At 39.2% G+C, this 25,810-nt stretch overlaps 2 protein-coding genes across 6 annotated transcripts; both read left to right on the top strand.

Moving 5' to 3' along the window:
• Positions 1-419: 419 nt before the first annotated feature.
• Positions 420-3,792, top strand: LOC142030553 (secreted frizzled-related protein 2-like). The gene is made up of 4 exons (XM_075026795.1): positions 420-706; positions 1,202-1,371; positions 2,294-2,386; positions 3,482-3,792. The coding sequence occupies exons 1-4, from the start codon at positions 420-422 to the stop codon at positions 3,790-3,792; spliced, it is 861 nt and encodes a 286-aa protein (XP_074882896.1).
• A 1,863-nt stretch (positions 3,793-5,655) lies between these two features.
• On the top strand, positions 5,656-25,337 carry HDAC10 (histone deacetylase 10). Of its 5 annotated transcripts, none has more exons than XM_075024954.1 (20): positions 5,659-5,938; positions 6,601-6,667; positions 7,509-7,643; positions 9,839-9,935; positions 10,613-10,710; positions 10,787-10,891; positions 11,102-11,170; positions 11,841-11,967; positions 12,465-12,530; positions 12,921-12,980; positions 13,357-13,446; positions 14,701-14,807; positions 16,411-16,478; positions 16,960-17,230; positions 17,865-17,955; positions 19,564-19,649; positions 20,705-20,758; positions 21,364-21,448; positions 21,886-22,071; positions 23,879-25,337. In XM_075024954.1, exons 2-20 carry the CDS (start codon positions 6,603-6,605, stop codon positions 24,068-24,070), a joined length of 2,052 nt encoding a protein of 683 aa, XP_074881055.1. In that variant the 5' UTR covers positions 5,659-5,938; positions 6,601-6,602; the 3' UTR covers positions 24,071-25,337. The 5 variants fall into 5 exon arrangements, 4 of the variants coding, with proteins under 4 accessions (XP_074881055.1, XP_074881056.1, XP_074881057.1 ...); XM_075024955.1 differs by having other exon boundaries at positions 5,659-6,166; XM_075024956.1 differs by having other exon boundaries at positions 5,659-6,667; positions 23,879-24,038; positions 24,747-25,337.
• Positions 25,338-25,810: the final 473 nt, after the last annotated feature.

Genomic DNA, 25,810 nt, shown 5'->3' with positions numbered 1-25,810 from the left:
GCAGTGTCTGAAGACAAAGGAGACACAGCAGCCCCAGGAGACAGCTTGTCTGCCCAGCAGTTTTTCTGGGGGATCACTTAATTTCTTTTAGAAAGCACATAGCAAACCTTCTAGGTGTCAAAATTTAATATGCCACATAGCATGCTGCAGCAACTGACACCATGGGACATGTGAAAGGCTATAGCAAATTGGCATCTTTAGGAAACATACTTCTGTACTTTGTCTCCACCTCCCTAGTTATCATAACAATCCCTTGAATAGGCAATAAGATGTGGTCTTGTCTCAAGTAATTTGATAAGCAGTTGATAACCAACAGTTCATTAAGCTCTTGGGATATATAAGCCACAAGGTTTTCAGCATGCCCCTGCACTTGGGGGGTTTGACAGCTCCTTGCACAGCAGCCCAGGAGTGACTGGAAGATGGTCTTGACTGCAAAAATACTTGTTTTTGCTGTGAGTGGTTTTCTAAGAGTGGCAACAGGCTTTGACATTGGATTATCCACGAAATGTGTAGTGATACCCAAGGAGATGGACATGTGCCACAAGATTGGATACTCTGAAATGAGGCTTCCCAACCTGATGGGACACACAAGCATGGCAGAGGTTATCCTAAAATCTACCACCTGGCAGCACCTTGCGCAAACGGACTGTCACCCTCACGTGAGGACATTCCTGTGCTCCCTGTTTGCACCCATCTGCTTAGATACGTAAGTACCACAGCACAGTGCAAAACTCCAGCCGTTATTTGTCAGAACAGGGATCAAATGAAATGCATGTTTATCATAACCTAAAGGTGATCTCTACTTTTTCTGAAATAATTCTGTTAACTTTTTTGTACTCATCAGAAAGAAAAGTACTGAAAACATGCTCCACTTCAGCTTGTTTGCCTTGGGAAAATGAATGCATTTGTCAAAGGATATCATGTTTTATTTTGTTACAGTTGGAATTTTATTCTTGTTAATTTAGGGTTGAAGCACTTACCGCGAATAAAAGCATTTTAAAAACTGTGACTTAATCCTGTAAGCTCAGTCCAGTCCACTTGCATAGTTTGCACAGCTGCTGCTTTTAGAATTATATTATTATTGAAGGGTGTTAAACATCAGTGAAGATGATGTACTTTGCACAGAAATCATTGTTGCAGTAGTTTCTGTCGTCACTGAGTGAGTTTAACTGATTGAGCCTGGTTTTTCCTCTGGTGACAGGTTTATCCATCCTTGTAGGAGTATGTGTGTTGCTGTCCGTGACAGCTGTGCCCCTGTGCTCGCCTGCCACGGACACCCCTGGCCTGACAGTCTGGACTGTGACCGATTCCCTGCGGACGAGGACATGTGCCTGGCATCTCTTACAAAGGAATATAAATACTTGCACAAAGGTAGCTGAAAGATGGCAGAGGGGAGGTTGGCCGTACTCTGTGTTCCTGGGAATCAAGGAGATAACAAGGGACACTGTTCCCAGAGAGTCTGTGATTTTGTAAATGGAGTCGTTTCTATCTGTACTGCTTCACCCTGTTCGTGCAGATGGCAGGGGAAAGTGCTGGTACTTGCAGTGTAAGCTGCAGCAGGCGTCAGATGATGTAAATCAGCATCGCTCAAAAAAAATAAAGTGTAGATAGTCTACGCTGAGATAGTGGAGGAAGGCGATTATCACCCTGCACAGCTATGGGCAGTATCATACCCACATACAGACAGCACACTGTGTTTGATTTATTTTGAGATCTCTTTATAGACTTATCAATGGCCCTTATCATGGATAAATTTACATATACAATGAACTGGTTCTCAGATCAGCTTAGAAAAGCTGGGATGATTTACTATCTGGTTTTCCTTAGGGAAACCTGAGTTACCATGACATTAATGTTCAGATCTTCATATGTACTCAGGCTTATTACCTTCTGCAGAAAACAGTAGGAATCAGCCGCTGCTAGCACACCCAAATTCATATATCCACAATCCTAGTGCAGCTGCACCCAGAGTCACTGACAAAATCAGCCACCTAACCCCTTTCCCACCTACCGTAGCCATATTAAAAATAATACTGTATTTGTTACTGTATTTGATGCTGATAATTGAGCTTGTCAGTCTGAACAAGGACTGAATATGCATGAAAAATGAAAATCCTTTTCATCCCTAGCCGTGTTTTCAGACAACTGTATAGATTTTTTACGTTATCACTGGCCAATTTTGTATTTTCTCTGTCATCCTTGTGGTTAAACAGTGGGCTTTCAGCTTTGACAGCAGAAAATTAAAACAAAAGATTCTAAAAGATAACAATGAGACTTTGTAATTTCTTACCAGTCCTACCAAAGCCTGCCTGCCAGACCTGCCCAGCAGTGGAGGAATTCTTTACGCACAAAAGAGTTCTCGAAGTTTTCTGTGACAGTAACTTTGGTAAGTCCTTGCTAATATGGCTGCTATTAAAGAGAAAAACAACTCTTCTTCTAAAATGCTTTAAAATTAGGATTATAATAAGTGACACTTTCTGCTGGGATTTCAAAGGATTAAGAGTTTGGCTGCAGACTTAACTTTAGGTTGTTTTTCAGAATACGTTATTTCTAATCAAAATATAAGGAGGATTTTTTTCGCATGAAAGATTAATTAATAATCTAGTTTACAACCAAATAGCTCTTCCATTCTTGTCTAGTTGGCTACAGTGTAGTACAACATGCTTTATGGAAAATATTTTTGGCAAAAGCAGCCAAATGAGCAGGTTTGCCTTTTATTAGTGGTTAAACCCAAAGTAAAGCTTTGGTGTTTTACAAGCGAAAGGCATGTCCTTGTTTCTTGTGTGCATGAGTTTTTCATGATACATAGCTTACTGAAAAGGAGACTCAGAAAATCCTATCAGTAAAAGAAATTCTTACCTCGTGTTGTCGTCTTGGAGTGACAGGCAATACTTTTGAGCTTGCCCTAGAAAATTCCCGCAAAGCTCTTTGGCATCAGTGCAGAGACTCTCAGCAACTTTAGCTGGCATTAGATCAAGCCGTATAGAGAAATTTCATAGTAAAAAGTGTTGGTGGAGTCAAGTGGGGTGGGTAGATGCCTATAACGAAAAGGGAATATGTAAAAGGGTGGTATCAGCAAGCACTACTAGCTACTTTTGCTGAGGGGTTCCTAACATGGACAAAGTGAGTTTCAAGAGAATTGCTTGGGCAAGCTGGGCAGCCTCGTGGTACAAGAACAACACCAGCAGCTTACAATACCTAATTATCTGACCTACATGGTGATGGTAACAACACATTACTCACTTTTCTGGAAGTATTTTTTCCTAGTTGCCTAATTCCATGAAAAAAAATCTTTACTACATAACCTTTATTTTTTAAAAATGTTTTAAAATGTATACTGCTGCTGGAGAAGGCCTTGCCATACTCTATCAGCATAAATTATGGTAAGTATTTTTAAGGAATCATCCTACTTTCATTGGTAGTGTTTCTTTCTGCATTTGAGTAAATGAAGTGACTTACATGTTTCTTTCTCTTTCCTTAGCAGTGAAAGTAAAGCTGTCCAAGAAGAGAACAGTATTTGGTGACCAAGAGTATAACATCGAATGCCAAGTGGAATTCATTACCCAGGGCTCACTCTTGCCTTATGAAACTCAGAGTATGATACAAAAGTGGCTGCTTATCAATGAAAACTGTACGCAGAGGATGACTCCGACCTATCGTCCCATGGTGTATCTCCTCGTGGGGAATATTGAAGAGGGCATCATTTTAGTAAACCAGGTTTATCGTTGGCAGAGGAGGGACTCCCAGCTGAATTTGGCCACTCAGAAGTGGAGATACCATAAATGCTTGTAAATATTTACCATGTTATTTGTAAAAATATGATTATACTTCTCATGCCAAACCTATCTTGTAAATAGGAATGTATTATAAGTGGAATGTAAAGTCTTAATTTCCTTTTAAATTGTGTTATAAGTTGAACTTAAATCCCAGTGTTATCAGGCCTCCTTTATGTATTGTTACAGCTATTCACATCAGGTTTGAACTTGGCCAACCATGTATAAATGTTTCTTTGAGTTATTGCAAAAAAAATTGTAACGTGTGCAAAAACTGGCATAAAACAGTTTTAATCCAGCTGACTACCTTTAATGTATTGTTCTATACCACCCACTCTGCCATTTTCTCCAGTTACCTAAACTTTCCCTTGCTTGATGTTTCATGAATACACCTCATTTTCTCCCATCAGAGTATTTTAAAAGAAGGCAGCCCTCTGCTGGTCGCTTTTGCCGGAATCACAGTGGAATAAATAGGAGCTGTAAACACGATATGGTTGGCCCCAGCCACAAGAAGATTTGGTTATTGAGTGTCATTTTACAATGACAGAGCTGAGAGCGGCTCGGTGGTAACACCTGAGAGCATAGGCTAAACAGAGTTTTTGAAACTTCTTGTTCTTGCGTGACCATCTTGAATGTAACATGGTTCATCTGGAATACAAATCAGGTCCCTGCTACTGAAATGTCCCTTTTCATTTTCAGAGGCATTACAAAAGTCAATGTATAAACTTTACCAGTTGTCTAAGTGATCTGCAGGGAACTGATGGAGTGGTAATATTCAAGAAATGCAAAATACTACAGTGGCCACGTGATTAGCATCCTCATTGTCAGTGCAATACACTGACATTAAAGGCTACGTGAAAATGGACAGAACTTGACTTAATTTTAGTTTTATACGTATGTACAATAGACGCAAGAACAGGTAGTGGATAATATGCAAATGAGAAGCTATTTCAGTAATACAGTGACTATTGTGGTCATATTTTCTTGAAACAAATACGGGAAAAGTTTACAGTCGGTAGCTTTCTAAAAGTCCCATCTGTAACGACCTGGGTTCCCGATACGTCCCTGGTAAGCGCAGGTTTGTATGCATGCTCCTAATGACACCGGCTCCACCACTTTCTACCGTGAACTGGAAAAACAGTAGAAATTCGGGGGAAAAAAAGTCGAAACTACCTATATTCAGTTTATACCGTAGAATGAAGCCGCTGCTTAGAGAAAAGTAGGTTGCTCAAAAGCTCGTTTCATTTGACGCTGCTGAGCATGTGCCGGTCCCTGCAGGAGAGCCGGTAAATGTTTCCAGGAGCCCGTCCCCGCCTTGCCCCTTGCCCGGCCGCTCCGGGAGGGCTCCGGCGGCGGATCCCCGGTCCGGGGGGACCGGGGGGGTCCGGGGGGGCTGCAGCCCGGCGGCGGGAGACCCGCTTAGAACCTGCGGGAGAAGCGTCGGCGCCCGCCCGCCGTGAGGGGGTGCGGGGTGTGTCACCTGCGGAGAGCGAGGTTCGCGCTACTCCCCAAAATGGAGGCGGCATCAGTTCCGTTCAAGTTTTTGGGTTTTTTTCCCTCTTCATATGAGAGGACACCGTACAGGCCAGGGTCGTGGGGTTTTTGGTCTTGGGTTTCTTACGTGCTAAAAACTTGGCAGCACCTGCGGTTGAACTGTCCTTGGCACGAAAATACAATTCAGGCCGCCGGGCCTCCTTCAGAGAGCTCTGGCAAAGCGAGGGTTTCTCTTCGGACGTACTTTAAGGCCTCCCGTCACACACCAGCGAAGTGTACAGCGGCACCGCTGCCGCCGACAATTGAATTCAGGAACTTAAACGCCGCTCACCCCGCCGGGCCGCGCTCCGGGCCGGCGGCGGGGCGGGGGCTCCGCTCGGCACTCCCACCGCCGCCGCCGGGGAGGAGCGGGCGGCCGAGCTGAGGCGTCGCCGGCTGCGGGGCCGAAGCCCGGGCCGCGTAGCTGAGGCGCGCCGGCTTCCCGCCCTCGTCGCCTCCGGAGGCCGGGGCCTGCCGGCGGCCCGCTGCGAGGCCCGGGCGGCTCCGTGTCGGGGCGCCTGAGGCTGCCGGGCTTCCCGGGCGGGAGGCGAGGCGAGGCGTGGCGCGGCGCGGAGTGGAGCGGGCCGGGCCCGGCCCGCGGCAACGCGCCCTCCGGCGGCTCCGGGGCTTCGGTGAGGTGGCCTAGCGGCCAGCTGTGCGGGTTAATCTCGTTTTCTTCGGTTTCTTTGTTTCTCTTGAATGCCTCTCGTGGGTTTTTTGAAAGACCGTTAAAGTTTTAAGCACAACAAATTCCGCTAATTGTTCGACCCGTGGTGTATATAATCGTGTTTTTCATACTTTGTGGCTTTGTAACTTCAGCTTTCGCAAGCAGCTGTTTCCTTTCACGGCAGCCGTGACAGGTAAGTGTCTGTGTGTAATGGCGGGCTGAGGAGGCCTGTGCAGGCCTGTGCTCAGGTCCTTGACGGCCTTTGTAAGGCCCGGAGTGTCGGCTGGAGACGCTTGGAGAGATGGTGTAATCCCTCCACCTGCGCCACAAATACCTGCGCCGAGGTTTTGAAAATCCAGATAATCGTGAATCCTACCCGCGTGCATCCGGTTTCAAGGTCTGTGCCATTAGCTTTGGACTCCTTGGCCTTGTCAGGGCTCGTCCTAAATGATTTTCTTTGATTTTGTCCTGTAAGTACAAGGTCTAAAGTGCAAAGTTGTCGTGCAAGTAGATAATGCTGTGAACGTACATTCTCACTGGCTAATACAATATTAAGTTTGTTTTAATATAAGTTTACTTCTTGCCCGAAATATGTGTCTTGGGATTTTTGTTTTATTCTGTCTGTAGCAATGGCTTCGGGAACAGCACTGATTTATGATGAGGAGATGACCACTCATAAACTACTTTGGAGTGAGTAAGTCACTGCCATCCTTTTTATGAATAGCTTCCTTTTAGGATTTCTCTGAGAGAAGTACCAAGTAAATGTGGTTTTTGTAAATGTAATAGGAAATGCCTAGTTAGAGGTACCCTGTTGTTTTCCTAGTGAATAGAAAGTCTCCTTTTGGAATTTTTTTAAATTTTATTCCCAGTTTGTATCCAGATGCTATAATGATAATCTGAAGCTGGATTTGAGAAGCTGTAGGCCTCCAGCCCGGTAGGCCTTAATAAGAAGTGTTAGCTTTAAGCATCTGAGCAGCCCCCTAAATTAAGTATTCTGAGCTAATTAAATTGTTCATAAAGATCTTAGAAAAAAACATGTAGATAATACTCATCAGCTGGAACTCGTCAATTAAATTCGGTTAGAAATTGGTATATGCCACTTGCTTAAATTTACATACATTAGACCAGTACCTTTGCAGTGCTCAGAGTAACAGTCCACTGTTGTCTTCTCTCCAAACCCACTTCTTCTCTTTTCACCTTCATTGTAATGTACAGCTTTTCATTTCAGCATTCCTGTGTCTGTAGTTAAGTGTTACTACTTTCAGTGGTGAGAGAGGAAACAAAAAATGATGCTGTTTTGTTTCTTTTTTACTTAAGAACCATATATAATCTTCTGCTTAGGTATTTTAGAACCAATTTTTGGTTCAATTCCAAAATAAAGTATTTACAGATTTTATTTTCCTTGTACTCTCCTGTGTTCCTCTGAGGGTAATGAATCTTCTTACAATGGGAAGTTAAAAGCTAGGCATTATGAAGTGTATTTGTTAGCTGTGCTGGTATGGCATTATAGTAATATGATTATTGCTTATTTTTAGTCCTGTTTGTGATATTGAAGTGCCAGAAAGACTGTCGTCCTCCTATGACCAGCTTAAACGTTACCATCTTGTGGAAAGGTGTGTTCATGTGCCTGCCAGAGAAGCAACCAAGGAGGAGATCCTGTTGGTTCACAGGTCTGAAACTTAATTTCATCACTATTCAGATTAATTCAGTGAAATAACACATCTCATACTTCCAGGTCGTATTTTGCTCCATTTGAAAAGGTCTGCTCCAAAACTCAGTGACTTCCAGTAATTTCAATGGAAAATGTGTCACACTTAAATTTAGACAAATAATGTTGAGTATGCTGTAGGTGCTGAAGTATGAATCTGCTATTCCACTAAATCCCCATTCCCACTCTTTGGGTTCTTAAGCAACGCATGCTGATTTATACATAGGTTTAAAAGTAAACTTCTAATAAAAATTGGGACAAGACTTTTTAAAAGTGTAGAATAATGGGTATTTCTTTAGAAAGATAATAATAACCTCCTCTTTCTCCCAAGCATCTTTGAGAGAGAGAGAACCACAAAGAAACACTTTGCATCTAATTCTGGCAGGAGGGCAAGTCATGGCAGTGAAGTCTGCTCTGGCATTTGTCACCTTGGTGTGATGATTCTGCAACCAACTGCAGATTATTCTGCGTGTTGCTTGTTCGCTGATTTAGCCTTGTCAGGGAGCGGCAAGGGCAGCCGTCTCTGAAAGGCAAGGGGAGTAGGGAGCAGAGCATGACAAAGCAGCCAGAGGGAGTGGCTTCATGGACAAGGGCACAACCCCACAATACCCAATCTAGGCAAGCAGCACAGGTCCAGTGATGGTAACCAGATTCAGGCATGAGTTTAGATGGCCCGATGAGGCCATAGTGACATGGCAGGTCTGAGGTCAAGCTAGAGAGTAATTCCACAGGTCAGGGTCCAGGTCCAGATGAGCGGCATTCATGGCCAGACACAGACATGGCTATACAACGCAGCTGCAGCATAGCAGAGGGCAAGAGCCTTGTCTTAAAAGCAAATGCCAAGGGAAGGGGGGGGAGCTTCTGCTGAGACTTCTTGGCAGAGCTGTTTGGAGGGAGCCTCCACTGAAGCTCCTTCTAGCTCTCTCTTTCAAGGTGATCAGCTGTACTATCTCTGCTGGTTCTGAACCCAGCAGCCAAACCCTGGGAGGGAAAGGATGTACCCAGGGCCCTGACACCTGTGACGAGGACCATAGCTGGATCCCAAGTCATGCTTAAATTTTCAGATTCTAGAACAGTATTTTTCCAAAGAGCATGCTTGTTTGTTAGAATGCAGTTGATTTTCATAGTAAATACATTGTTGATTGGTTATGGAAGAGGCCTGATCACTATTTGCAGTGGAGTTGCTCCTGCTAGATGACTGGGGACAAATCACTTCACAAAGTCTTGTCTTGGTTTCCATAGGTAAGCTAGAGATAATAGAGCTCTTTCCTTTCTAAAACACTTTTAGATTGAAACAAATTTATAACTCCTATAAAAATGTTTTGTTTGTGTTCACAGTTAGTTATGAGGCTGCTGCTGAAGTTAAACTAGTAATTATACAGTCATTCAGGTTCATACGGTTTTATTGCTGTTAATGCCTTAATTTTGAAGCCACTGTTTACCTTTACTTCCATTAGGCAGCACTAGGGTGTTTTGTTTTGTTGTGAAATTCCAGTTGCTTTGGCATGGTCCACCTAGAGGAACGCATATATGGTCATTGTATCCTGGATTAGGACACAGGTGGGAGAGTAGATGCCATCAGCTTCCATTTCCAGCTCACTACACAAGGGCGGGAGAGCAGTGACAGGGATTTGGGGGAACACTGATGCTAGTGCCTTAGTACTTACTTCAGTCTTCAACTAGTGAAAAGAGGGAGTTAGCACACATCCAGTAAGGGATTCATTCAAATACTTGTTTTCCACAGAACAAGGGAGGACTAGATGCACATTCTCAGAGTTATAATTCACACTCCGATGACTGTCAGAATCCTAGTTTAGTTCTTGTTGGGATGGTATCTATGTGTAGTATGGATTGCAAAATAGATTGCTTCATGATCAACAAAGAGCCTTTTTTTGAAAGCAAGACTAATTGCTCTTACAGCTGGAAAAAGGAGAAGAACATCATGTTCTTAAGATATCCAAGAACCTTGCTTTCAGAGTGCTCCTTATTTTTTTCACTATATCCTACAACTAGTGTTCCAGAGTACCTATTGGACTTGTAGAGTCTCACAGAAAGCCCCTTTTAACATATATTCTGTTACTTTTCATTACATTTTGCATTAAAAAAACCCTTTATAGTTGCTTAGTTAGGTGTTGTGTTAATCTCTCTCCTCTGCAGTTCAGAACACTTGGAAGTGGCAAAAAGCACCCAGACAATGAATGAAGAGGAACTGAAAAAAGTCTCTGGAAATTATGATGCTTTTTTCTTCCATCCGGTATGTAAGTTAAGCTGCTTCCTCTATTGGGAGTTACAAGTAGTTGTGCTATTGCATCTGAGTGGCACTTTACTAACTAGGGGAAAATTGGCAATACATTTTTTGCTGTTTAAGTAGACTTACATTTATTTATGATATTGTTCTGTTTCAAGTTCAGTGTAATGCTGTAATTTAAGTGGGTTGAGTGTCCTGTCATCTATTCTGTAATTGTATCATGCCGGTATAGCACACTACTCAAATTTGAGCTTTATTTTTGTCACTTAATGTCCCTGTAGACCATTAGTGACCTGCAAATCACATTTTGATAACAGTTGCTCTTAAATGTTGTGCCAGGTAATGGAGGTGAAGTCTTTTGTGTTTTCTTTCTGTAAGTTTTCATTCCTTATTTTCAAAGATGCCATGTTATTCCACTAGTCAGTTCAGTATGTCCATCTCATATTTCTTAACTGCTTCAGGCAGGATATCCTTATAAAGGATATGGTGATCACAGGTAAACCTAGTAGAAAGCACATTGGAATCTGTTGTAAAATTCTGCTTTCAGCTATCTGCGTACAACCTCAGCTGGGTAGATTTATGTCAAGACAATTTGCTGTTGGGGTGCAAAAGCATGTCATGTGTGATTAGTTTAAAACAAGCTGATGAGTGATTGATGACAACTATGAGTTTCTCTTTTTCAGAACACTTACCGTTGTGCCAGACTAGCAGTAGGAGCGACTTTAGAGCTAGTGGATGCTGTGATATCAGGAAAAGTGCGCAATGGAATGGCATTAGTAAGGTAAGAAAACATGTGAGAAAGTTTTCACTTCTTACCGAAATTTCTTCTGTTGTAACCATATAAAACTTTGCTTTAGACCTCCAGGTCACCACAGCCAGAGAAATGCAGCTAACGGGTTCTGTTTATTCAACAATGTTGCTATTGCAGCAGAATATGCAAAACTGAAATACGGTCTACAGAGGTAAGTGCGTGGTTGACTCTATAGAAGCTTTTCATACCCAAGTATGGCATTTAGATAACAGTTTGACATTCTACTGTTTTAGATTAATATCTAGAGCTTTCTGGGTGTCTTGTACCATTTCGGTCAGAAAAACATTATTCATCTGTACATCCTTTAGATCAAGATGCTGTGGTTCTTCCGCTGAACGTTTTCTTTTACTGATCTATGCAGAATCCTAATTGTTGACTGGGATGTGCACCATGGGCAAGGAACTCAATATATATTTGAAGAGGATCCAAGGTTTGAAGGATTTTTTTTTTATTATTATTTTTTTAATGCTAGCTGGTTAAAGATTGCTTGTCTCTGTAGAGAATAAGATTTCTTCCATTTGTAAACCTAGAATCTTACAAAACATTCTCCTTGCTATTTTAGTAACTCTGTTGTTTTTTACTTGTTATAAAATAGAGGGAAAAATCTTAACAAAAAATAAATATGTAAATCTGTTCTACTTTAAAGAATAACAAACACAAAATGAGCAGTATGATTACCTTGGTTTGCCAGTAGTAAGATCTCTTTGTGCCAGTATTCAGGTAACACATCTATTCTCTGTACTCACAAATCTCTCCATTAAAGTATTCGAGTAGTAGCTGGATAAAATATGTAAGCTTTTGTTTTCAGAAAGGCCACAGAAGTAGGTTCTAGAAACAATTCTTCTCTTCTGAAGATGCACTGTCTGTCTTTGATCTGAGTGGAGTGCATGCATACAAGAAATTTTTAGCAGGTTAATTATTATGCTAATTTTGGTATAGGACCTACTGTACCAAGTTTCACAGTCCAACTCCATTAAGAGAACTAAGGAGGAAGGACAGTTCTATTTTCTTGCTTTCAGTCAATACAGTCACCAGGTTCAGAATATAAAGTCAGTTTCAGAATCTTTTCATCAAGTTGTATTTGTTTTTTGTATCTTCAGTGTTTTGTATTTTTCCTGGCATCGCTATGAACATCAGGAATTCTGGCCATCACTCAAAGAATCAGATTATGATGCCGTGGGTCTGGGAAAAGGAAAAGGTTTTAACATAAATTTGCCTTGGAACAAGGTAAATTTTGCTTACAGCACAACAAAGCAAGTGCAATAGCTTTGTTGTCTCATGCTTTGTGTAACGCTTTGAGAGGTGCACTGCTTCGCTTGCTTCACAGATGTCGTAGCACGGTGTACCTCCTTCCTGTCAATGGAATGTCTGCTGAAAAATATGGCTTAGAATGTGATAATGTTTTTTAAAAAAAAAAAAAAAGAGGGAGAGAAAAACATACACATATTTGTTTCTTCTTGAATATCTTACCTAGCCATCAAATCAGAAAGTGTTTCAGGAGATGATTACATCCATCTTTGTTCAGCAGAGAACAGAAGCTTATACTTAAGACTAAATATGGTGGATATTTATGCACTTTACTTAAATGGAGTTTGTTTTACTTGACCTCATAAGGTTCCCTTTTCTTTAACTTTTGATACTATCTTTCCCTAAAGTCTTGAAGAACCTTAGAAAATTTGTTATTCCAACAAGAAAATATGACCTATATTTCTCATATTTTGCAGGTTGGGATGGGAAATTCAGATTATCTTGCTGCATTTTTCCATGTGTTGCTTCCAATGGCTTTTGAGGTAACTTTTTACTGCTCTACTATTTGAACAGCAAAACCAAAGACTACTTCCAAAGTAATTCTTAAGCAGATGCCATTGAATATTTTGTAGAAATGCAGTAATTGCTGGTAGCACAGTTAACACATTATTTCTGCTGGTATGACTGATGTCCTGATCAACTGAATAGTATATATGGAATGTTAGCTTTTAAATATTCAATATAATGATCTGCAACTTCTCCAGCAAGAATGAAAATAGTATAAAAGGCTAATCTTAGTTTTTATTCAAGGAGGGTCTTCATTTGTGTTCATTTGTGTGAAATAACAGCTGAACATGGTACAGTTGAAATCCAGTAAAAAATTGAAAATAGGACATAAGAATGTGCTACAACTCTCTCTGTTTTTATAACAGTTTGATCCTGAACTGGTTATTGTCTCCTCTGGATATGATTCTGGAATTGGAGACCCTGAAGTAAGTAACTCGTGGCCTTTGTGTTGTCAGTCATGAAACTGTTCGCAAAATATTCCTACCTCTTAAATGTCCTGTGATTGCTAGGTGAAATTCACTTTGACCAACCAAACAATACCTGTTTGAGTCTTTAAACTGACCCCACCTCATTAAATACTACAATGAGACACATAAAGACAGATTATTCCGTAGGCATAATTACTGTGTTGGTTTTTGCACCTTACTTTAAAGCAGTTGGTTCAGTATTTTGTTAGATACAATGAGAGGCAAGTGTTCTGGTATTCCAACTCAGACTTGTGTATTTCAGATTGTATGGGGGTTTTTTTACCAACATTTTTGATTCAGGGTTTCATCTCTTAAAATTTTTTCTTTGATTTAGGGTCAGATGAATGCCACTCCAGAGGTTTTTGCCCACCTTACCCATTTTGTGATGCAGTTAGCTAGTGGAAAGCTGTGTGTCATCCTAGAGGTAAAGACTTTTGAAACATGCTCCCAGGGGAAGGGTCTTTGTATTAGAGCCTTAGGACAAGCTAGAAGCTAGGAAGCAAAACTTCTTAACAGAATAATTCTTTTTATCTTTCTTTTGAGAATCAGGAATGCAAAAATGGCTAAGGTTTGACAATGCCCTTATACATTAAAAGAAATGGATGTCTTTAAAAACTGATTTTTTTGTTCAAAAAAACATAGCTGCCACAGATATGTTCAGTTCTTGTGAACAGTGACTAGGTCTGCTGCTCTGGATAGTCCCAAACTCATTAAAATTTAGTGGATAAGCTGCATTATCAATGTTTCTACAAGTATGTCTTACTCCAGGAGAGTTTAAAAAACCTTTAAGCTAAATATACTCTTACTTAGTAATGAAGCTCTTCCTAAATTCCTTCTTTTTTGATTAAAAGCCTCTATGCAAGCTCTTTTTTTAAGAGCTCTCTTAAAAATTTTTTTTAAACAATTAAAAATGTTTCCTCTTTTTGAAATCTAGATTTCAACTCCCTATTTCTGCTGCACGTTAGAAAATAGTGGCTTTTCAGGTAAATAAGTGTGTGGAAATATTACTGCCAACAAGGTCTCCAAGAGTGAACTGTTTATTGATTGATTCACTTGACCTCTGTTTTGCATGACCTTTCTTTCATCATCGTTCTCTCCAGCAGATTATTATAGATACCTCTTTCTGCTAGCTGAAGTGCAAATAAGCATCCCCTCCTAATACAGATGATGTGACTGCTCCACAGGTGGTATGCAGCAAGCAACCTATCATCTGCAATCTAGCAGTCTTAAATCTCCAAATTCTGCGAAACCATTAGGACAACCATATCTTAAAAGTGTCAGCCTGTGAGAAATTTCACTTTTACAGACATTTTAGAGGACAGTGATAGTATTTGCCTTCTAAGGAATCTTCCACAAGAATTGTTGAAGATAACATATCGCAGATAGGAATGGAGAAGGTGTATGTTTCCAGGGTTTTCATGGCAAAGTCATGACTGATTTCTGAAATGAACTGAACCATGATTAAGTGAGCTGAATCATTGGATGCCAGTGAAGTTCAGCAAGTAGCCTCTAACTTATTGTTTTCATATTGAAAATCGTTGACTTAGATGTACTTGCATGTCAACTTCCGTTTATGTGAATTCAGATGTTTCAAAACCTTAATTTATTTTCCAAGATGATATTCGGATAGATGTTACAAGTACTTGTTCCTTAAGTGACACAAAATACTTTTTTCTAGGGTGGATACCACTTAAAGTCATTGTCTGAATCAGTCTGCATGACTGTAAAAACTTTGCTTGGAGATCCTGTACCTCAGATAACTGGAGAAATGGCACCTTGCCTAAGGTAAGCATATGAAGAATTTTAGAACAACCCATGTATTTATCAAAAAGACTGAAGACATGCATGCTTTGAAGCAAGGTTTTAATATGATGCTTTATAATATATTGTCTTCTGCTTTGGATAACTTGCTTTCCAAAAACGTCATCCAAGGTACAGTTTTGTATACTTTTGTTTCTGAAATTATTTCAAGTTGCGAGAACTTAATGGCTTATAATTTTATGCTATTTATCCTTCGGCCTTGTTATCCTGTGGAGATCCATCTCACTCAAGGCTGAGACAATCCTGCTGTAATCAAGGCAATGTCAGTTAATAACAGCCAGTATTTGGGAAAGTATGTAATTGCAAGGATTAGTTCTTCAGACTCCAGGGCCACTTCAGTTCCTGTAGTAGAACAATAGCTGGAGCTAACCTTTCTCTTATCAGTGAGAGCTGATGCTGTGCAGAGCCAGTCTTGATGACTGCTTGTGTTTCTGGAATGCAGAGCATCGAGGCCTGGGGTGTGAAAGCACTCGACTGTGGAGCTGTACCAAGATAATTAAACTTCGGGTCTGACTTCTTTTTGGAGACAGTAAGATTGTGTTTGCACAGTGGTGAATCTGACCTAGTAAAGCATTCTGAACCTGGAGCCTGAATCAGTCCTACATCTAAACTGTCTTTCTCTCTACCTGTCTGTACTATCTCCTCCACATCTCCATGTTCTGTCCTCAGTCTCCCTCCCACCTCAGTAGCTGTCCCATGCTTTTTTTTCAGCAGTAATGCTCCTCATGCATTTTGGTGGCAGCACCTACCAGTTGGCTGTGTTAGTTAAAACTTGGATCTCGGATCAGTCAGGGAAGCAGTGTAGATATACACAGGCTGTGAGCAGAGTTGGGTTTAGTAAACTCTGATGGAGCAAAGCTGGTTACTTTGCTCCCAGCACATCCCATAGCCCCTGTATTACCTCTTTGTCTTCTCTACCAACTGTAGTATCTCAGGTTGCTATTATCCTAGGTAATGGAGAGTTGATTATATTTATTCATTATATCAGTCCAGCTCCTGAACACCTTACAAATAATCTCCAAGGACAGAAATTGTCCTGGATTTAACATGACCTGAATTAATGTTTGCATGATAGCTAACATAATAGGACATTTGCCTATAGTGCTGCAAATACCAGTGATAATAAAAAAGATTTCAACACAAAGAATAGCAGGTGATGTGATTTACATGGTTCCTGAACAGATAGTCTTGCTTTTGAGTAAATCTAATTACATCTTTACATTGTGTAGATAAAATCTCTGACAGAGCAAAGACAGATGAGTGAAATCTTGCCTTTTCTGAAGTCAGGGTCAGGGTGCTTCTTCCAACAGCAGGGTTGGGATTTCACTCAATGTGTGTACATACTGCATGTGTTCTTCACTTTTCTTTTTTGTCTCTTGTATCTAATCCTTCCAAGCAATCTCCTCGCTGAGCCTTATTCTTTTTATCTTTCTGTTCTGCATTCTTGGCATAGACCAGAGCTTGTTCATTTTCAGTTGGATTTTTTGGTTTTGCTTTTTCATTGAGGTAAGTTATGGTTCCTATATTTTCATTAGTGCTGATACTGTTAATCCTGTTTCTTTTGTAGTGCTGTTGAATCTATTCAAAATGTGAGAGCAGCACATAAAAGCTACTGGAAATGGTTGATGTATGAAGGTAATTACTCTTCTCTTTCTTCAAGCAAATGTGATTGGTAAATGGATTCCTACAGAAATTCAAAATTATTAAGATTAATACTAGTGGATTAAAATAATTGAACTACCAATTATTCATCAAATGACTGATGAAGCACTGTGAGGCTTCATTCAGGGCCATGTCTTCAGCTGGTCTGAAAAGAACTTCTGAAGCTGGCAAACATCACACCAAAAAGTAGTGCTTTGATATCTTTGTTTGAGGATATGGTTTTCTGTGTCAAAAATATGGGCATAAGATTTATTATCATAAATCCTTTCACTAGATTAAAACAAATGTAGCGGCAGTGAAAACATACATGGCAGGAAACACTGTAGCTAGTGCATAGAGATAAATATGCTTACTGTGAATACAGAGGTACTCTGTTTTGTAAATAAATGTAACCAAATATTAACAGACTGCTCAGCAAGTAATACATGTCAAACCCATCTTTTTTTTCCTTTAGACACATCATTTTTACAAAATTTGAGCACCAAATCGCACTTACTACAGAAGGCTAATCCAAATCCCTCCACAGAACATGAATCTAAGATAACTAACAACGATGAAACTGTCAAAGTAGAAAGGTTTTTGGAACTGCACATGAAAAATATTCTATTTCCAGTGCCTCCCATCAAAACAGCAACAACTGAATCTAGAGGTTCAGTACATTTGCTCCCTGTACCTGTTCATTTTGTGAAGGAAATGGACAAAACTGAAATAAAAGCTCTTGTCAGGTTGGTCCTACCTATTTAATTTTCAACATAATTATGAGGATGAGAGGTCTTTGTACAGGCTGTCATCTACCTCTGTTCTGCCATGGTCATCTTCTTGGCCTTAGTCTACTCAATTATAGCCAGAGTTGCTTTCTTTGAAAAATGAAGACATTGGTGTTGGTTATCACTTGTAGCCTTGAAGTCCTTTAAAGAACTAATTAGAATACTTTTAGAGAGAACTATTTCAATGGAGATAGAACATTTAGTGCAAATGTATTCATTTAGAAAGAGATTTTGCTAGGAAGGTGCCTTAAAGCTGTGTTCACTTTTAGCTGAAAAAAATACCAAACTGGTCTGATTTCAGAAGCTCAACTTTTTGTCTTAGTCTAATTTTGAACAAAATTCTATTTCCTGAATACTGTCAGACATTTTTTGTTTTCTTTCCAGTGCAGAATGGAGGCAGGTTCAGAGAGCTCAAGATTGTCAGGCAACAGTGTTGTCATCTCCCTTCTAGAGCTAGGTTTTTGAGAATGAATGTGTAGCACCTATACAAAATGTACCCTGTCAATACTAACTGCAAAGTACCCTATCAGTGTCCTCTTTGAAAGCATTATTGCCTCTAACCTAGTTTTTCTTCATATAATTTATTTTACAGTGGCTTTTATGCAGACATTGTGAAAGAGGACAAAAATTTGCTCTCTCTTGGCAGTATGTTGGCCATCCTAGATAAAATTCTTAAGAAGGAGGTAATAATAAACTGCTTTGATCTTGGGGGCTGGGGAGAGAGTTGGATTCCTCCAATTTCTGCTTTTACTGTATTGTCATCCAGATATTAGTTACTATGTAGTTCACGACCCTGCAGATCTCGGCTAGAATGTGCTTAGCCACAAGAATGAGTATGCAAGATGAGACAACCACTACTTAGGGATAGTTGTTAACCCCAAAACATCTTTCTAATGATCTTTGGGTAAGACATTGTACTGCTTTTCTGCAGTCACAGCATGACTCAGTAATAACCTTCCCATCACTCTCAGACATACAGGTGAGCCAGGCCTTCACTCTTCCAGTTGAGGGGAGCAGAAGTTAGCTTATCAAGCACCAGTGAGCAGCAACAAGAAATCTGAGCAAGAAATGTCAAAAATTTTCCTGACTCAGTGCACAGTGTTTTGCCTTCTGTATTTAGGAAAGAGTTTACTTCTGCATTGCCCTTCAGTAGAAGATGCCACACTATGTGCAGTTGCACCCACTTACCATTATTTGTACAACAATTTACTCAAGAGTAAATTTTGATTTGCACGCACGCACATTGCTTTAGTAGGGCTGTTGAAAACACCACTGTATGCTGTGATGCTGAACAGAGTAATTCCAATTCAGCATTTTGATTCTTGCAGCATCAGAAATGAAGAGAAGGCAGGCTTAGAGTATTCATGTTTGTATTTTTGCTTCTTCAAGTTTTTATACATAGAGAAAAACTGCAAACAAATTAAGAAAACAAAAGATTATTACATCGTAATAAATAAGTCTCTCCCTTGGAATGAAAAGCTCTCTTTATAGTACCAGGCCTGCGAGGAAGATTAACTGCCAGAATGACCTCTTTCTTGTAAGCCATCTTCTTGCTGTTGGAAGTCAATGTATGTAGATGGCAGGGACAATTTTCCAACATGATAGACTGCATATACCTCTAGGAAAGCCTATAAATAGATTTAAAAAAATGGTAACTGGCAAAAAGAAAGAGAGTTCCAAACTTTTCATGAGTTGCAGATGCTAAGCTGAGCTTTTTGTGTTGACAAAGAGGAGGAGTGAGGAGGGGGAGCATGCATTAGCTTTTTGCATAGCTTTCCTGTAGAGTTCAAAGCACTATACAACACAAATTAATGCTGAAAGGTAGACTGAGTAATACTGTCAATGTATTTTCCAGAAAGGAATAGCTTGCCTAGGTTAAAGGAAGAGTCAGAATTAGAATTCAGGGATAACCTCCTTTTCATAGGGTGTATTTTTCTGGTGCGGTTTGCCTACTGGCACACTGAGTGTATCCAGTCTGCAGACTATGGAGAGAACCAGTAAAGATGACCTTCCCCTCCAAAAGCTATTTTTACAGTTACCCTTCAGCATAGCACCATACTTTTGAAGTAATAGAACAATCCTTGGCATAATAATCAAATATGGCCTTTCTGTAGAAAATTAATTAATAACATTTTCTTAATGATACTATGATAGATAATTAAGATCCCTTTCATACAGCTGTAGCTTTGTTTGAATGATACAGATAAACAAGTAAAAATACAGTTGTTACAAATAAGAAATGACATCTTGTGCAGCATTAATTATTTCTGAATGAATAATATATTTTATAGGTATGCAATGGAATTGCAGAATCACCCACATGTTCTACTTCTGTTGCTGTTGCACTAAGACATTCTATTCGTTTTGGATTTCAAAGGTAAATCTGTATCTTTTGCATTTGGGGCCCTTTGACAAAATGTAAAAGCAAGATAAAAGTGTGTGAAATATGGCAAATTGCCTTTGAAACCTTAATTTTAAAACAAATAACATCTCCATATGCATAGCATTTTCAGTATGTTGTACCAACATCATTGTATATGCCAGCAAAAACCTTTTGCCTTACACAGCCACTTGCTCGCTACCCCCATGGTGGGATGGGGGAGAGAATCGGAAGGGTAAAAGTGAGAAAACTTGTGGGTTGAGATAAAGACAGTTTAATAGGTAAAGCAAAAAGCCATGCACACAAGCAAAGCAAAACAAGAAATTTATTCACCACTTCCCATGGGCAGGCAGGTGTTCAGCCATCTCCAGGAAAGCAGGGCTCCATCACACGTAACAGTTACTTGGGAAGACAAACGCCATCACTCCGAACGTCGCCCCTTCCTTCTTCTTCTCCCAGCTTTACATGCTGAGCATGACATCCTATGATCTGGGATACCCCTTGGGTCAGTTGGGGTCAGCTGTCCCAGCTGTGTCCCCTCTCAACTCCTTGTGTACCCCCAGCCTCCTGCTGGTGGGGTGGGGTGAGGAGCAGAAAAGGCCTTGGCTCTGTGTGAGCACTGCTTAGCAGTAACGGAAAATATCCCTGAATTATCAATGCTGTTTCCAGCACAAATCCAAAACATAGCCCCATACTAGCTGCTATGAAGAAAATTAACTCTATCCCAGCCAAAACCAGTACACTTACCAAAGGCAAAACATTTGCAAGGATGACTGCTGTGCTAGCCTACATTTTCTTTCTCAGATTTCGATTGGTTTTGGCTTGAGGACATTTTCTTGGTTTTGTTTTTTCTCCCCAGTATTTGGTGGGAGAAAAGGTGTTCCCTTGAGCTGTCATAAATGTGTTTTCTTTATACTTCTAATGGACCAGATTCAGAAACAATATGCGTTCTTTTTTATGCATCTAATCTACATGCAAACTCTTTAAACAAGCTGCAATAATTGAAAAAAATTACTTGTAAATGTATGGGTATTTTTCTTTGTTTTCTGCAGAGTGCTTTGTATATTTGTTGGAGACATGGAAATCATACCAAACACAGAAGATGGGTGAGGTTTCTCTTCAGGGAGTCAAATCCCAAAGGCTTTATAAATGTTAATAAGTGTCCATATATATGATAAAATCTGCAGTAAGGAATCAGTCATGAGCTGATGTTCATTAAGCTTAGCTTGAGGCAAAATATAAAACAGCCCCAAATATATCTCTAAAGACAAACTGCTATCTCTGAGTGCCACTTTATGCATTTAGTGGTAGGTTTAAAGTATAATCCTTCTATATTAATTGAAATTTAGATTGTTATTGAAAATAGAATATAGAAAATGTAATAAAGAAGGCAGTTATTAGCTATATAGGGTGTACTCCCCTATAACTGCAGGGGGCACATACTGCTGATGCTGAGTTCTTCTTGAAAGTCATCTTTGCTTATTTATAACTTTTTTTGCCACTTCCCCTTTTTCTTAAAAGTAATCTGCCCATAGTCTTTAATACTCTTTTTAAAAATACCTTAAAAAGGGTTTCAGTTTTAATTATTGTTTACATTACGGCATGTAGTAATGCAAATAGTTATTTGCTCCTGTGTTATGAATTAGTATTTAAAGAATGATGAAAGAAAAGATCTTTTTATCTCATTGGAAGTTGTGCTTTTTATTTACAGAAAAATACTTATGATACATATTTGTGAGAAAGAACAGTCTGGAAAGACCAGATCCAAACACTATATTTCTCTAAACTGGAAAGAGGTAAGATTTGCTTTCTGGAAACAACATAAGAGGACAACTATTTTAACAGAAATAATAGAATATATTTACAAATTCATAAAATGACACTGAGAATTACATCCCTCACTGCAATTTGGACCTTTGAAAATACTTCCTTTTCTTGCCCTTGCCGGGGTACTACTCCTTCACAGATCTTTAGAGTGTATTAGGATGCATAGGTCTGAGGAAACCTTTAGTAGCTACTACAGTTCATCTTCAAGAAGGCAGTTACAGTGCAAAGACACTAAAGAAAATATGAGTAATCTGCATGTTTAACAGGAAAATTACTGTGAAAAATAGATCAATATCGTGTTTCCTAGGTCAATCAAAAACTTTGAGATTCACATTACTGTTTTATTTTATATCTGGGAATTTGGGGCTTTACATTTGTGCCAAACAGTTTCTTGTTGTTGTTAAAGGATGCTGAAGGAAATGACTTCTTTTCTGCTGTACTTGGATTCATTCTTCCTGTAGCATACAGTTATCAACCTAACTTGACCGTAATAGCCATTGGACCAAATAGGAGCCTTGGAATAAGTGGGATTTCTCTGCTATTTTCTTTACTACAAGGATTAGCCGAGTCTCGAATTTTTGCAGTGATCAAGGTAAGAAGTGGTGCTAAGCAGTGGTACTTCAAAGTACCTAGGACAGAACTCAAATTAAGCAGTAGTATGCTTGGTATGAACTGCTTCAAGCTGCCCAGTAGAAAATATTGGCTGTATCTATACTGTCTTTGGTACCCCTGAGTTCATGACGCAAATAGCCCAAGCTTCTCTCTGGCCTGAGAAAAAGACCAGACACAGATGCATACCAAGCTGTAGGCAGCCTGCGTGACTGAGCAGCTGAGGCATGAATGCAAGCCCATGGTGATGTCTGTAGATGGTAAATGTTCTGACAGTTTGCCACAGTTTGGGGGTTAACTTTCCTTTCCACCTGGAATTCACAGCTCAGAGTTGTCTCCTGAAAAGAGACACTTCTTGTCTGTTGATTATATGGCCTCTTTCCATCAAACGTGATTGAAATCAGCCCATTGTCCTGTTTATCATAAAACACTAAATTTCCTATCCTTCTCTCCCCCATGGTGTGTACTTTATTACACGACTTCCATTGCACATATCCTTTATGTGAACTTTATTGCCATAATACATAACTGAGTACCAATCTACCCAAGCTCTGTGTTTCTGATAGAGAGCATGGGAAAGGAAATAAAGAGTATACAGATATTTCCCTAGTCTAGTGTTTACATACACTACCACGTTAAGGATTTCTGTATCCAGACCAGAGCGTGGTAAAGTGCCAGCGAGCGTATCTTCCATGAATTTGTCTAATCTCTTAAAGAGCTCAACTTACATTCTTGGCTTTTGCACATCCTGTGGCTGTGAGTAACACAATTTCTCCGTGTGTTCTGTGAAACAGTAACTTTTGATTGCTTTTGTGCCTTCTAGTTCTCCTTTAATGAGAAACAATGAGTAATTGTTCACATAAGCTTACTCTAATCTGTTCCCCAGCAAGTATCCAATTAAAGATACACTATTCATTAAGATGCCCATTAAGTGGATTTTGACATACTTTATCCTGTAGTCTTCTCAAATGTTATTTGTGTTAATTTACAGTGCTGATACATAAATCGTCTAAGCTAAAATAATTTGTACATTGATATGCAGTATACATAAATAGTGTATTTGCACATTACTAATTAGGAGTATGAAAGGGAAAGAATTATTGATATTCTGAAGGGTAAACTCAGAGATAAAAAGGAAGTTAGGCATACATCTTAAAAAAATTACTTTTATATTGGTATTCTGCAGGTAGCTCCATAACAGGATTATGTAATGTGCGGGGATTTTATAATGCATGTGCTTTGTGTTTTAGAATAATTGAAAGAATACTTCTATCTCTTAAAAATAAAATAGAGTTACAGTCTTCCAAATAATTGTTAATAATTTTCATATACTATACTATCGACACTTCAGAATATAATTTCTGCAAACAAATTATATTGATTTAGACTGTCAGGAGTCCAAAAAAGTCACTTCTTGATGAAGGAAAAGATATCACTGTTTTCTACCAATAGAAAGTAAATGATGCATGAAGTAAACAAGCTCCATGCTCCCCTTCCCTCCTAACATTTTCTACCTTTAACCCAGCACTATTTCTTTTCAATCACAAAAGGAAAACTGATATTCTTTCTCTAGTTGAAAGAAGCAAGTTTTACAGGAGATAAAAATTACTTTACCTTTTTCAGAAAAAGCTTCTCCATTTTGACACACTTTTATTTGAAAATGGAAGGTTGCTCATTCTTGCTACTAATACTAGCAACTTAATTACAAAAGCTCGTTTTAAAATATTTCATGTATTACTGAAACAATGTTTGGTTTCCAGGATTATTTTTTTCTTCTTCTTCTTCAATAGGACACAGAGATAAATGTAATGCAAAGTGTAGCCAAAGCATTAGTGGGTGCTTCTGCACCTCACTTTGGAGTTTATGTACCTCCTACCCAAGAAAAAGTAACTAAAATAAAAATATTAAGAGACCAGTTTCAGCAGGAATGGAAAATGCTTCAGTGTTCAGGTAAGCTGTCTATTTTTATCGTTAGTTCTTAGTAATGTATGTAAGTTTCTGAAAAGATGAAAAAATACAACTGGATCCTTCAAGTCAGTGGGATATTAAAGTCAGCGGGAGCACATTGATCTAATGTGAAAAGGATGAAAATCTGAATGCTTTTAATTCTGCCACTTGAGCCAGAAAGCACCGAATTTCACAGCATAATGACTGTACCCTTGGGAACTTTGAATACTGTTACTCCAGAATTTTGAAATGAAACTACCAAAATATGTGCTTAAAGAATGGTTAATACGATGCGCACTGGCTCTGATTGCTAACATGTTTTCTGAATATGGTGTCAAATCAGGTGACTTTTTTATACATTTAACTTGTCCACAAATAACTTCGCTTAACTCAGTAGTGATTAGTCATGCTTAAAGTACATTCACAAGTAGCTGAGGATCGGGTACTGCATTTGTATAGGAATCAGATTAGGCAGGTATGTATTTTTTCAAGCATACTTGTCTAGAAACATTTCTCTACTGAATAACTTTAGTTTTTCAACAGAAAAAGCACTGATGAAGGTGGGCATCTCTCTCTGAAAGAGAATGCCCTGCTGTCTTTCAGAAGAAATGCCAAAGAGCAGTGGTCTGATTCCAATTAAAATGTTCTTATGGGGTCGGGAATTGTATGAGCTTGATTAATAACTGTTTTTCTAATTGCTGTTCTTTTCAGTGAAGGATGGGATTTCAAGAAATTGACTTCACTTTCAGAATCATTTTGCACAGCAGAAGAAAAAGAATGTGTTGCTGTTCATGTTGCCTTTTAAATCATCAGGAAAAGAGATGGTCAGTCTCTAGAGTAAGAGCCATTCACAACTCTCTCCTGTCTTTTAAATTACTTAAAATCTGTTATTTTCAGATGGAGAATTGTGCTTGCAAATTCTGTATTGGCACTAATTATTCAAGACTGACCCTTGAAAACAACTCCTGTACTTCATTACTGCAAATTGGGGCTGATGTCATTTGTGACATGTAAAGGCAGGCTTGCATATGCAGTAGCTTGACTGTGTGAATGTTAAGGAAGTCCAGAAGACAGGCATCTGAAATAACTAATCATAATAGCCAAAACATTTTATTATTATTCAACATAATACCAAAGTGCTTGCACTACTGCTACCACCACCATTTCATTGGGAGTTTAAACTTAATCTGGAGGACCTACTGTTAATGAAATTTCATTTCATAATCTGATTTAAAGGATTCACCTAACATGGTCTATTCTTTTAATTTTTCTAATGAGTAATTTTCAATTGCAAGAAGAAAAGCAGCTGAACGGCTATAGTGTATGCATTTCCTACATCACACCTGTGATGATTAAGTTTAATTTTATGAACTATGCAGGTAAGAGAGAAAAAAGAAAAACATTTTGCATATATAAAATTACAAATACATAATTGAACAAAGTAGTGTAAAGAGGACTCCACTCTGCCCTCTTTTCAAACACAAATTGTCTTACAACTAAAACCCCCAAACCCCCAGAGATTTGGTAGTGGCCTAAGGCTGACATCATGTGAATTCTCAAAATTAAATAAACATCCTAAGGCAATAGCCATAGTATGCCTAGTTTTTCAGCATTCCGGATACCAGTTAGCGCTCATTTTCAAAAGCACTTTTCTGTGACTGTGACTATAATAATGTGACCTTTTGATTTCAAACGCTTCAAATCATGTTTGTACTGGTATTGCTACTGGGATCAACTTTGCATAATTTGAATAACTAAAGCTGTCTTTGCAGCTC

Source organism: Buteo buteo, chromosome 4, assembly GCF_964188355.1.
Source record: "Buteo buteo chromosome 4, bButBut1.hap1.1, whole genome shotgun sequence".
NCBI classification, from domain to species: Eukaryota; Metazoa; Chordata; class Aves; order Accipitriformes; family Accipitridae; genus Buteo; species Buteo buteo.
This window is presented reverse-complemented; position numbering and strand designations above follow the sequence as displayed.

Excerpts from the sequence above, each read along its gene's own strand:
- LOC142030553 (XM_075026795.1), top strand. The coding sequence starts at position 420 with ATGGTCTTGACTGCAAAAATACTTGTTTTTGCTGTGAGTGGTTTTCTA. Across the intron at positions 707-1,201 it reads GCACCCATCTGCTTAGATAC|GTTTATCCATCCTTGTAGGA; the intron begins GTAAGTACCACA and ends CTCTGGTGACAG. Across the intron at positions 2,387-3,481 it reads TTTCTGTGACAGTAACTTTG|CAGTGAAAGTAAAGCTGTCC; the intron begins GTAAGTCCTTGC and ends CTCTTTCCTTAG.
- HDAC10 (XM_075024954.1), top strand. The coding sequence starts at position 6,603 with ATGGCTTCGGGAACAGCACTGATTTATGATGAGGAGATGACCACTCAT. Across the intron at positions 6,668-7,508 it reads CATAAACTACTTTGGAGTGA|TCCTGTTTGTGATATTGAAG; the intron begins GTAAGTCACTGC and ends GCTTATTTTTAG. Across the intron at positions 10,711-10,786 it reads AATGGAATGGCATTAGTAAG|ACCTCCAGGTCACCACAGCC; the intron begins GTAAGAAAACAT and ends ACTTTGCTTTAG.